This window comes from Clytia hemisphaerica, unplaced genomic scaffold, assembly GCF_902728285.1.
Source record: "Clytia hemisphaerica strain Z4C2 unplaced genomic scaffold, Clytia hemisphaerica genome assembly, whole genome shotgun sequence".
Classification (NCBI taxonomy): Eukaryota; Metazoa; Cnidaria; class Hydrozoa; order Leptothecata; family Clytiidae; genus Clytia; species Clytia hemisphaerica.
In genome coordinates, this window is record NW_027103938.1 from 1059043 (window position 1) to 1070523 (window position 11481).

An 11481-nucleotide genomic window follows, 5' to 3' on the forward strand; every position below is an offset into this window, starting at 1 on the left:
ACGTCGCTTTGAATCAAAACTTTCTAGTTTTGTTGCAATATTTTTGTTAATTGTAAGTACAAATTAGAGATGACGTTTTAATGAGACTGAATTAATTGGTGAATTTAAACGAATTGGCGTAATTAGGGTTTGTAGAAAGAGGTGATATGCTATCATTTGTTATCGGAAAAGAAGTTGGAACGTAGCTTCAGCTAGAATCTAAAAAAAAGTAATTTTTGGCTATATTTGCTGCGAAGTTAAAAAAGCACCTTCTGTTGTCAAATTCAAGGAATATTTGGGGAATACTTGAACCAATTTTTGTTTGAAAAATTGTCATTTTTATTCAAAAAGTTCGTGAAAGTTTATGTTCGCGAAAAATACATTTTCTTCAAATTAGGAAAAGTAAAATATCAATATGACTACACCATAGTGATACACTTTAGATTGCACTTTTTCCATATTTCCAAAGAGTTGTAAACATAAAATGTATACACACATGAAAATCAAATAGATGAGGAAGCAATGTTTATGAAATAGAATAGGTAGTACCATTATCATCAGATTTTTAATGAATATTGACACCGATGCAGGCCAATTCCAAGTGAAAAGCATACCGTGGCGAATCTAAAAATAGACATCAATTTTTCTGTTTGACCGAAATTCAATCCCGTCAACCTTTGCGTTAAGCGCGCTTGCATGCAATTTACACTCAATTCAAAAGAAAAAGTAATAACTTTTACAACTTTTTAATTAAAACGAAAAGGATTGTGGGATTAAATTTCGGTCGAACGAGAGAAGTAATAATCATTACGTTTGCACAACGAAGCGCTATTCATTTCAATTTGCACTCCTACAAGATAAGGGTCAGTAGACCCCCCTTTCTCAGTGGAAACTAGACACCTCTTTCTCAGTAGAAATTAAACACCCCTGTCTCTGTTACACTGTGAAGATTATTGCCCCCGCAACGAGCGTCAGCGAGTGAGGAGGCACTCATAGCTTCAGGCGCAAGGATTGTTGGACTGGAATCTCGGATTTTTGTTTTGTTGTTGTTGTTGTCGCGCAAGCCTATCCGTAGTTAGTCTTTTCCGTGAATGTTCGGTATTGTTTGTTTTTTTCCAGGACAGCTTTTATTTTTTACGTCAAGCGCCGCGGGCATCTTACACTGCTTTTTAGCCCGGGTTTTGATCTCTTCCTATCCGCTTATATATAAAATTTGTCCGATTTGTTAACATTCAGGAAAGGAAGAAGATGTAGATGCATGGAAATTTCTGGAAGAATTTAAAAACAAGCAGTCTCTCCTGCTGCAGTAAAGACGCATTATTTGTGACTTTGAGATACTTTATGATTTTGTACAAATTTTATTTTATTGATTTGAACTTACATTTATTACTTCCAAGTTCTTAAGTGATTACAATAATGTGAACGAATTGATGTTTAATTTTTACCACAGAACAATAATGAACGACATGAACAATGATTAAAATGATAATATAGTAGAACAATGAATGAATATGGACAAAAGTGATTATTGTTGGAAATTGAATTGGCAACAAAATTCCGCTGTAACTAAATAATTCAACAATCGTCATTCAGCATACTCTACTCCCAACAAGAATACATAAAGATCCTGTATTATAGTACTTTGACAGTAAGTACATTTTTTTTTTCATTTTTAAGTGTGCTTTTATAGATCTATTATGCAGTTTTATGTTTACACTTACCAGGCACTATTTGGGAAATTATTATCGGAAATTGAAACCTTTTGTGTACTATTTTGAGGAAATTTCAGTACACTCATTATATAGAATCTAATTTCATGTTTCTTGTTCCATTTAAGCTTATTTTATGAATGTGGATTCGTTTACCCTGACAACGCAATATTTACCTCGTTACTACTACTATTACCACGTTACGTCATGATTTTCCATCCTTTTACACGATATTGCTGTTACAACTGTAAGATAACTGGCATATCTTTTTAATGTAGACCATTTTGTCCATGAGATCCCTTATCATGCCGTTGGAAAAAGTCCTGAATGTACGCTATTTCCTGTTAATACCTGCTTCCTGCTCATCAATATTGCCTCGCCCCTGATACTATTACCACGTTACGTCCTATCATCTTCCATCCTTTACACGACGCTGTTACAGCTTTAGATTACTGGTAAATCCATTTAATGTAAACAATTTTGGATCACGATATCCTTTGTTTTAAACCCTTGGAAAAACTCCTAAGTACGTTGTTACCTGTCAATTTTTGGTTCCTGCTCGTTATGTTTCTGGCTCATCGCATTTCTTATGCTGTTTGGTTCTACCATGTTTAATCTATATTTCAAACTGGTTGAAATAAATAGTTGCATGTCTTTTGACTGGTTTAGTATCTGTAATTGATTCTACCTGGACACTTTTCCCAATGAATGTTTTAAGATTCGTATTTTATTCTTTGTAAAAAGTAATTCACATTTTTAGAAAAAAAATATGTTTCATTTATGTTAGCTTATTCATTGATATCTTAAAGAAAATGCTGTTGAGAAGAATCATTCTAACTATTCCAAATCATTTCCAAACTTTTGCTATAAAGCATTAAAAAGCCTTAATTAGCATTAATTAGTTTTTACAAGCATTTATACTAGCGGGTGGCAGTTAGTGAAAGCTATGGCTAGTTTAGCCAGTGAGGCTAAAATGAATGAGTCAAATCGAATGCAAATGGGGATGAAAAATCGCCGTTGAAATTCTAAATTCTTTTGCTTACAACTGCGTTAATCGACAGTGAAGATGAATTCTTTACTTAATATTCACGTGTAAAAAAATCTAAAACATGAAACTTGAAGGCAAATATAGAACAAACCTGTTTATTGTTAAGTAAATGTTTATGAAATAGAATCTATCTATTTTTCACCTAAGACAATGTTTTCATAGTTGAACTTATAAAGATGATGCAAAAACTCATTGAAATTGGGTATAAAAACAGTAACAAATTTTAAATACTTCATCACACATTTTGAAGTTTATAACCTAGTCAAAAGGTCAATATTCTGCAATCATGAGAACTTTAATTATCTTAGCATGTCTCGTCCTTGCTTTGGCATACGCTGGTGAGTAGATAAATTAGAATTTCTACCTAGGGTTTCATGCTATATCTAAAGCTTTTGGGTAGTGAGATCAAGTCTTTACTATTGATGGTTTTTTATCCATAAGTACAAAGTCAATTTCCAAATTTTAGCACAAAATTTAATTTTATTTTTTTCTGTTTTTTTTTTAGATGACTCAAAGAAAGACGTAAGTTATGATTTACATTTTCTTTCATATTCAATAGATTAAAATCTTTTACCAATAGAAAATTTGTGCTAGCATCCAAATGATCTCCAATTACCTTTGTAAATAAGTACGTGATTGATAAAACCGGAAAAATGATTATCATAGTGGACCAGCGAGAAGTAGGTTTGCTAAATTTCCGAAGAAATAAGATACAAGCAATTAGATACTTTCTTTGATACATCTCTAGCTATGTCCTGTGAACCCGCTGGCACCCTTTGACGCTTTAACGCATACTACAGACATGGAGACTGGATGTTCTTAGGTCAAGGATACAATATAGGGTCACTTTATCAAGTAATACGATATTTTCTCTTTTTTTTCAGTGCACAAAGGTTTATAAAGACTGTGTTGCTAAATTACCCAACCCAAAAGACAGAAGGGGAAGAATGAAATGTGGTGGTCTCTACTTGAAATGCAAATACCTTCCAACACAAATGAAATGCGTTTACAAGGTGAGTAAACCTATACCACCAAGCTTGTCACCAGCGTATTATAAGGTTCTTCCATATTTACTGTCGGCGCTGGATGGTACGTAAATTAAGCCTGGAATGGAATTTTCCAGAAAAAAACTTTACCCCCTGAAGATATTGATTTTTCGAAGTATCGATATCCTACTTTAATAGTAAAGACACCTGGATATCCACTCTTAAAAATATGCTCAACCCCCTGGATATCCTCTCTTATAAAGATGTTTACCCCTGGATATCGTATTTTTTACTTGAAAAGACATTTTACCCCTGGATATCCGCTCCCTTATAGATATTTAACCCCCTGGAAATCCACTTTAAAAAAATCGTTAACCCTCTGGATATTCGATATCCTCAACAGGGAGCACGGACTATTTCTGGAAAGCCCAATACACGAGGACGAGCTAGCACAAAACACCAAAACAACGTCCAGTTAACAACGATAAGATTAAAAAACTATTGTTTGAATGTCTTAGTGATCAAAGAAAGTCATATAAAAATGATTTTTGAGTGTTGAACTTTGAGCTGAGATTATCCAAGGTTACAATCGAGGATTGAAAATTCCAGTTACTCAATAATAGACCAATGCAGTTTTACTCGGTCAACTTGTTTTTACCTGTTTGAAAGACTTATCCCTATACTGGAGAAATCCTTTTAGTGGTAAAAATACCTTAAAATTTGAAAATTTCTTAAAATTAACAAGATTTAGGATTCTACTGATTGCCATTGTTTTCTTTTTTTCGCAGTGCTTTGCCTACACACGTGCCTGTATGAAGAAAGCTACCGATATGGCTGGAAAGAAAGCTTGTGGAATGAAAGGAAAAGCTTGTCTTGCTAAATGTTAAATTTTGTCACCATCTTTTGTAATTTTTCTTCGTTTCAATAAGAAAAAATGAAAGTTATTTAAAATGTTGTCTTATAAGCACCGAAATTCCTAGGATTTTTGTTAAAAATTTCAGATACATCCGGTGATAATAATTATCCAGTGAAAAAGTGCATTTACTTTAGCTTTTACACTTTTTGAAACCTTAATTGCAAAAATAGTTCACGCATACTTTGTTTTTCTTATTAATATTTTAGGATCAAGTCCGGTTGGACTGGTCGCTGGTTGGATTCTTGACTAGTTTTTGAAACTGGTCAAGAATCCACCCGGGACTTATTTTACTGACCCGATTTCGTAAAATCTTACAAAAAACCTGGTCAAGAACCCACCCCTCAGCTGGTCAAGAATCTGACTTTCTGGTCAAGAATTTACCCGCGAACTGGTCAAGGACCTGCCCCCCAACTGGTCAAGAATCCACCCGACCTGGTCAAGAACCGGCCCCCCAACTGGTCAAGAATCCACTCGAACTGGTCAAGAACCGGCCCCTCAACTGGTCAACTATCCACCCGAACTGGTCAAGGACCTGCCCCCCAACTGGTCAAGAATCCACCCGACCTGGTCAAGAACCGGCCCCCAACTGGTCAAGAATCCACTCGAACTGGTCAAGAACCGGCCCCTCAACTGGTCAACTATCCACCCGAACTGGTCAAGGACCGGCCCCCCAACTGGTCAAGAATCCACTCGAACTGGTCAAGAACCGGCCCCTCAACTGGTCAACTATCCACCCGAACTGGTCAAGGACCTGCCCCCCAACTGGTCAAGAATCCACCCGACCTGGTCAAGAACCGACCCCCCAACTGGTCAACTATCCACCCGAACTGGTCAAGGACCTGCCCCCCCATCTGGTCAAGAATCCACCCGACCTGGTCAAGAACCGGCCCCACAACTGGTCAAGAATCCACCCGACCTGGTCAAGAACCGGCCCCCCAACTAGTCAAGAATCCATGCATGTCTTGATGAAACTGAATTTTGCAAATCAGCACAATTGATTTGTTTCAAGGGAATTATTTTTGCGAAATTAGATTTCCCCACTTGTAGAATAATCTCAAAAGCCCGTTTTCATGTCCTACTAATCTCAAGAAAATCAGAAAACTGCCTTTCTTAAGAATTAGTTCGCGTCGATGAAAACAACTTTTTTGTGGGAATTCAAGTTCGTGAATTTAAGGGTCGTTCGCGAAAATCGCGAACAAATTGGAAGCGCTCAGCTTCTGGTAAAGACATTTGTTGTTTTCTAATTTGTAAACTCAAAGAAAATAACTTTATTTATCATCTTAAGCTGGGAGCTCCGAGTTGGATATTTGAAAAAATTATGAACTTGTTCAAACATTGTTTCAAACATATTTTTGGATTTTTTTGTTGAAAAGATACAATTTTTGACTCCGCAAACTGTCAAACATCAATTTCAAACATGAAACGTGACGATGTTTGAAGAACAATGTTTGACGGTTTGCTCCCAGCTTTAATCAATATATTTTTTGACGTAGTTGGGTAAGAAGCTTAGTGTGGAAGTTATATATTCAAAAGTTGACGTCACTCAACAAATATGATGACAAAAGAGTATCTTCTTTTTGATGTTATGTCACAAAATACTGTAACGTGCTAAAGCACTGGGCTCAACTTCACTGTACGTGTGAAAGTGGAAAACCCATTCATGATATGCACCATTGCAATGTCTTCCACGGACCAAACAGCTGATTGGTTGAAAGTGACGTATTGACTGATTTTACGTCACTTACAACCAATGAGCTAATGGGTCCATGATGTAATGTCAGAAGACATTGTAGTGGTGCATATCATGAATTGTAAACACTTTTTTAAAACAGGGCGACGGTCACTCGGGATAAGCGAAACCTCATTGTAAACCCAGGGTGACAGGCGCCCGAGATTAAGAATGGTCCAATTGTACAGGGTGATGGTTAAGAATTTTCAATGCCTTTTTTTAATCTCGCGAAAAAGGCTTGCTTTCTCAAAATTCTCAAAGGTTTTGACTTTTTCCCCTCTCAGAGTGGAAAGAATCTAGCCCATGTCATGCCTAATCAAGCCGTCCATAAAGAAAAAAGTGATTAAAGGGATACGGTTCGAGGTTAAGGACAAAATAAATCGAGAGGACAACATATTGATTTTAAAAATCCATTGTATATTTCTCTTGAATTGAAATGGTTAAAGTTTGGTGACTGGAAAAAAACAAGTGATAAGAATAAAGAACTCTCATTTACGCCGCATTTTCTTTAAGAATAAGCAAAAAAAAGTATTACATCGCTCGTGATTTCAAATACAGCAATGGTGTGTAAACAAACGTAAAAGTATTTTATCAAACATCAATTCGTTGTCAATTTTCTGATCAAGATTATGATAATGAATTCACTATTCGGAATCTCTTTCGTACTCTTTTATTTAAACGTAAAAGATATCACGGATCAGATATCACTTTATGTCTTAACTGTTGTTTTCTTTTCCGCAAAAAATTAAACTACATAGTATAGCATACAAGTTAAACAAAAGAATAGGGCAAGTCCATGGCCAGTTGTCAAGTTTGAGGGTAGTCATGATTAATTCCTGCAATAATGTTATCCAGAGGCTGATCAAGACCATACCAATCTCTAAAAGAAGGCGAGAGGAAATCAATAATTTTTCGTCAATTCAAGATACCCTTTGGTATGAGTACAGTATGTATCATCCGAAGAAAAACTCCGATTACAAAAAATTTCTATCACCGAGCTGCAAAGTTTTAAGCTGTAAAAAATCAACCTGACCTAGCAAGAGTAGCCTTGCAACCGAGAAAACCCAAACTGAAAGAATAAAAAAACAATTGCGTCTAGAGAGGGTGGGGGGACTTAAAAGCCGAGAATTGGAATAACAATGTCCCGGAAATAAATTGGAAGAATGAGCTAATACTAACACAGTAGAATCAGCAAAATTTCGAATAATCCCCTTTTTGCGGTCATATGAGTCAAGACACAGGTAAATATCGAGGGGTAAATCACTGGAAAAAATTAATTCACTTTTCCGAAAATCCCAAAAATCCTAAAATATCACAAAAATCCCCAAAAATCTCAAAATCCTAGAATAATGAAAAAAATCTCAAAGAATACCTCCTCGGTCAATGTAATGAACAATAGGTAACTTACCTCCACATGAACTCATCCATGTAGCTTTGGAGGTCTGCGCGCCTGATTCCCTTCATTGCCTTGATCTTAAGCTTGAAACGGTTCCAATAGGATTCAATATTCTAAAATTAACAATTTAAAAAATTCATGTTTTTTCTGACAAGGGATGACAAAGAATGACAGATAAGATTTGTCCCATTACTGAGGAAAATTGTACAAATTTTGATCAGAAAATCTAAGTGGACGTTATAAACACCCTGAGCTGAATTGGATGAATACGTCTTTGATACTAAAAGTGTGCTGGAAAACACCATAAGGGGACTAATTTTTAAAGGTGTTAACAATGAAAATTGATTTTCTAAAATAAAAAGAAATCGTAGCACTAAAGTTTTGCGAAAATCAGAGTATTTCACATTTTGCAATATCAAAATTACCTGAGTGTGAGCTCCTGTCAGTGGATCAACAAAATGGTTCGTGTGATTGACCGTTTCGTGACCAACACAATTTTGAACAAATTGTGGCAGGTTAATATAGGCACGCCACTGATCGCTGTGAATTATCGAGTTGGCGTTTAGAACTTGATTGATTATTGCTGTTAACGTCCTGCGGTTTCTATTAGGTACGATCGCCATATATCCCTTAGCAGGAACAAACCTCGTGTCTGCTAAACCAAAGACCCATACTGGAGCTTGTGCAACACGGCCAACTCCTCCCTAAAACAAGATACTTTCATAAATGACGAGTCAATGAAAAGTTAAACTCAAAATTTCTAATTCGTAATAAGTCATGAACGAATCCAAATTATAAACCTTTTTACGCCCTTGGTCGTGTACGTAGAACACTTACTGTGTCCAAGAAAGGAGTTGTTGCAATTTTTATTGCGGCAGGTAATTAACCAAAATCAATGAAGCATGGTTACGCACCTCCAAGTACACTAAACCTATGAAATTTCAAGTGAAGACTTACTCTTTGCCTGTGATGAAATTGGCTTTCGTCAATTTGAACCACGAAATGAGCACCGCCGCCACCGACCCTGATTGGGTTGCGCTGGAGGTAGTACATACACACCTCCCGTAACAGTTGATACATGGCAATGACATGGTCTTTCTTCACATTAACAATTGCAGTGGTCCGTGCGCAACTGATCTTTTCTGACCATAAGTACATTATGAAGAACAGATTAGATAAGCTGACTCGCCTCCAGTTAGAAAATATTGTCCCCTCTCGTAACCTTAATGTTTTTCTACAAGGACGGTTGCATCTCCTAAAAAATGTTAAAAAGTTTCAATCAAATCCTATTTCTAACACCTCATTTATAACTACCTTAAGGGAACTACAGACAGAACGACCAGCTAAATTGTCGAATTTGCAGTCGCCCTCCCCCCTCCAAAAAAAAAACGAAATAACGAAAATTCTCCCTTTTGTATGAGGTCTTTCAGTGTACTTAAAGACAGTATGTGTACTTCATGACAAATTTTCGAAATTTACACCCACCCACCAAAGGGTCACGATTTCCAGATATTTAGACCAAAATTTGGTGAAAATTAAACCAAAATTTGGGAAAAAGTCTAACTACCGACACTTTTTAGTCCGACAATAAAATAGTCCGAATCTATAAAATAAATCAACAAAGTGGAAGTCTTTTTTACCGACGTGACTTTTGTCCGAAAACGCAAGATTTTGAATGAGGGTCGAATGTTGAATAAGGTTTTTTATAAGCAACTCCTATTTTCGGGCTTGCTTGGAGGTTGCTTAGCGTTCTAGTTCAACTTCTGAAAAATATGTTTTGACCACCACCTATATTTATGCTTACTGTATTGGGTGCGTCAAGGCAAGGGCTATTGTTTGCCATGGTTAAGTTATCTAAAAAGCTTATATAATATAAAAATTAGCTAATTTGAGGGCCGGTATCCTCTTCAACTTTAAATGTAGTTACTCATAAAAAATGAGCTTCCTTTTCGGTGATTCATATTTCGGTTTCTATATTTTTTTTGACTCGTTGTCGGAATACTGACGCATTTTTCAAATCCAACGTCGGACATTTTTACTGTCGGACTAGAAAGTGTCGGACTACTGACGACCTCCCAAAATTTCAAGATATTTTTCTCAAAAATCTACAGGTAAAATTTTAAAGTTGATCGACCGTCAGTCTGAAGAATCTTTCAAAAAAGGCTCTGATAAATGGTTGAAAAGACATCATTATTTTTTGAATTAACCTGAAAAAAGATTCCACCCTAAGGGTGGCAAAAACCACACCACCTAAAATCCTCCACCCCCTCTAGTCTAGTAGAAACTTTATGACCACACATAGGACCCGGGGGGTACTAGGGTGACGAGGTGACGGGTATGTACCGCCCGACTTTCGACCCTCGGACCCTTAGCGGGAATGAAAAGGTCACAAAAAAAGGCACTCTTAAGGGTGGCACATACCCGTACCCTTCACATGCCGAAGTACCCCCCCCCCCGGGCCATACTCTTGTCTCCCGAATAGACGAGGGGTAGGAAAATTTTCTAAATTCTAATAAGCGGGGGTGGAATAAGAGGGGGGTAATTTGAAGAAAATTTTTTTTCTAACTGGTATCAATTTCAACAACAACAAAAGAAACTTTAACAAATGAACACGTAAAATAAGAACCAATACTAATAAAAAAGAAAATTTTAACAAGTTTAAGGTCTATCTACACTGTAATAAAATATTGAAATATTCGAATTTAATTAGCGGGTGGGGGGGGGGTCTTAATAAGAGCTGGGGGGTGGATTTTTTTATCTCTTAACAATTAGCGGTGGGGGCGTCTATTCGGGAGACAAGAGTAGGGTTGGTCGGGCCAGTACCGGGTGCACCAAAAAAAGTATACAGGTTTGTCGAGATATTATGAGCTTCAGGATTTAAATTCTTTGTTTATTTTTTTTTTTATCGTATAGATGATGCTCTAACTTGAATTTTGAGCTATCATACATTAAATTTGAAAAAAGTAGTTCAGAAGTTATTTGAAAGAAACTGACTTTTTTTCCATTTCAAAATTTCAAAAAATCATTAAAAACAGCGAGCAAACTTTTCTCTTGACACTTACCTTTTTACAAAAATACCAGAAAATGCAACTGTGTTCATCAAAATGCGTTACGGAATTCAAAAATATGTTAAAACAAGCTATTCCCAATATTTTTGGAAAAGCTGAAAAAAAGTTTTGGAAATCTTCAAGAGAGGTTTTGATGTTATTTGTGTGCCCGGGGGGGGGGGGGTACTACCCTTGTCGACCGACGAGGGTGCTCCGCTGAGGTTCAAAAAATGGACCCTACGTGGGACTCGAAATTTAAATCCTGAAGCTCACAATATCTCGACAAACCTGTATACTTTTTTTTCGTGCATCCGGTAGAATAACAAATTTAATTTGTTCAGTAAAAAAAATTACCATCGGTATCCATCAGGGCACGTGTGTAATTCCATATGCATCGGATTTTGGCACGTTGGGCAATCTTTCCGAACGGAGATCAACCCTCTTGCTTGCATAAAATGAATTATCGCTGCCTTGTCAGGCCCAAAAAGCAAATTTCCCCATTGTTGTAAAAACCCTCGTTGTAATCGTCGTGCGGCTGCCGCCATTTTAAAAAAGAACTTTCCCTATAAACACTCAAACACTGATATGTTGTTACCAATCACGAGTGTTATGCGCTCAAAGTGCAGAATATAAAGAAAGGTTATTGTCCTTGTGTATCAAAACATCGAGAG

General features: G+C 36.6%; 1 protein-coding gene across 1 annotated transcript; it reads right to left on the reverse strand.

The window, feature by feature from the left end:
- Positions 1 to 7071: 7071 nt before the first annotated feature.
- Positions 7072 to 11391, reverse strand: LOC136809932 (uncharacterized). The gene is made up of 5 exons (XM_067066499.1): positions 11165 to 11391; positions 8721 to 9018; positions 8189 to 8467; positions 7776 to 7876; positions 7072 to 7247 (listed from the first exon to the last, which is right to left on the reverse strand). Exons 1-5 carry the CDS (start codon positions 11353 to 11355, stop codon positions 7175 to 7177), a joined length of 942 nt encoding a protein of 313 aa, XP_066922600.1. The 5' UTR covers positions 11356 to 11391; the 3' UTR covers positions 7072 to 7174.
- Between the last annotated feature and the right edge of the window lie 90 nt (positions 11392 to 11481).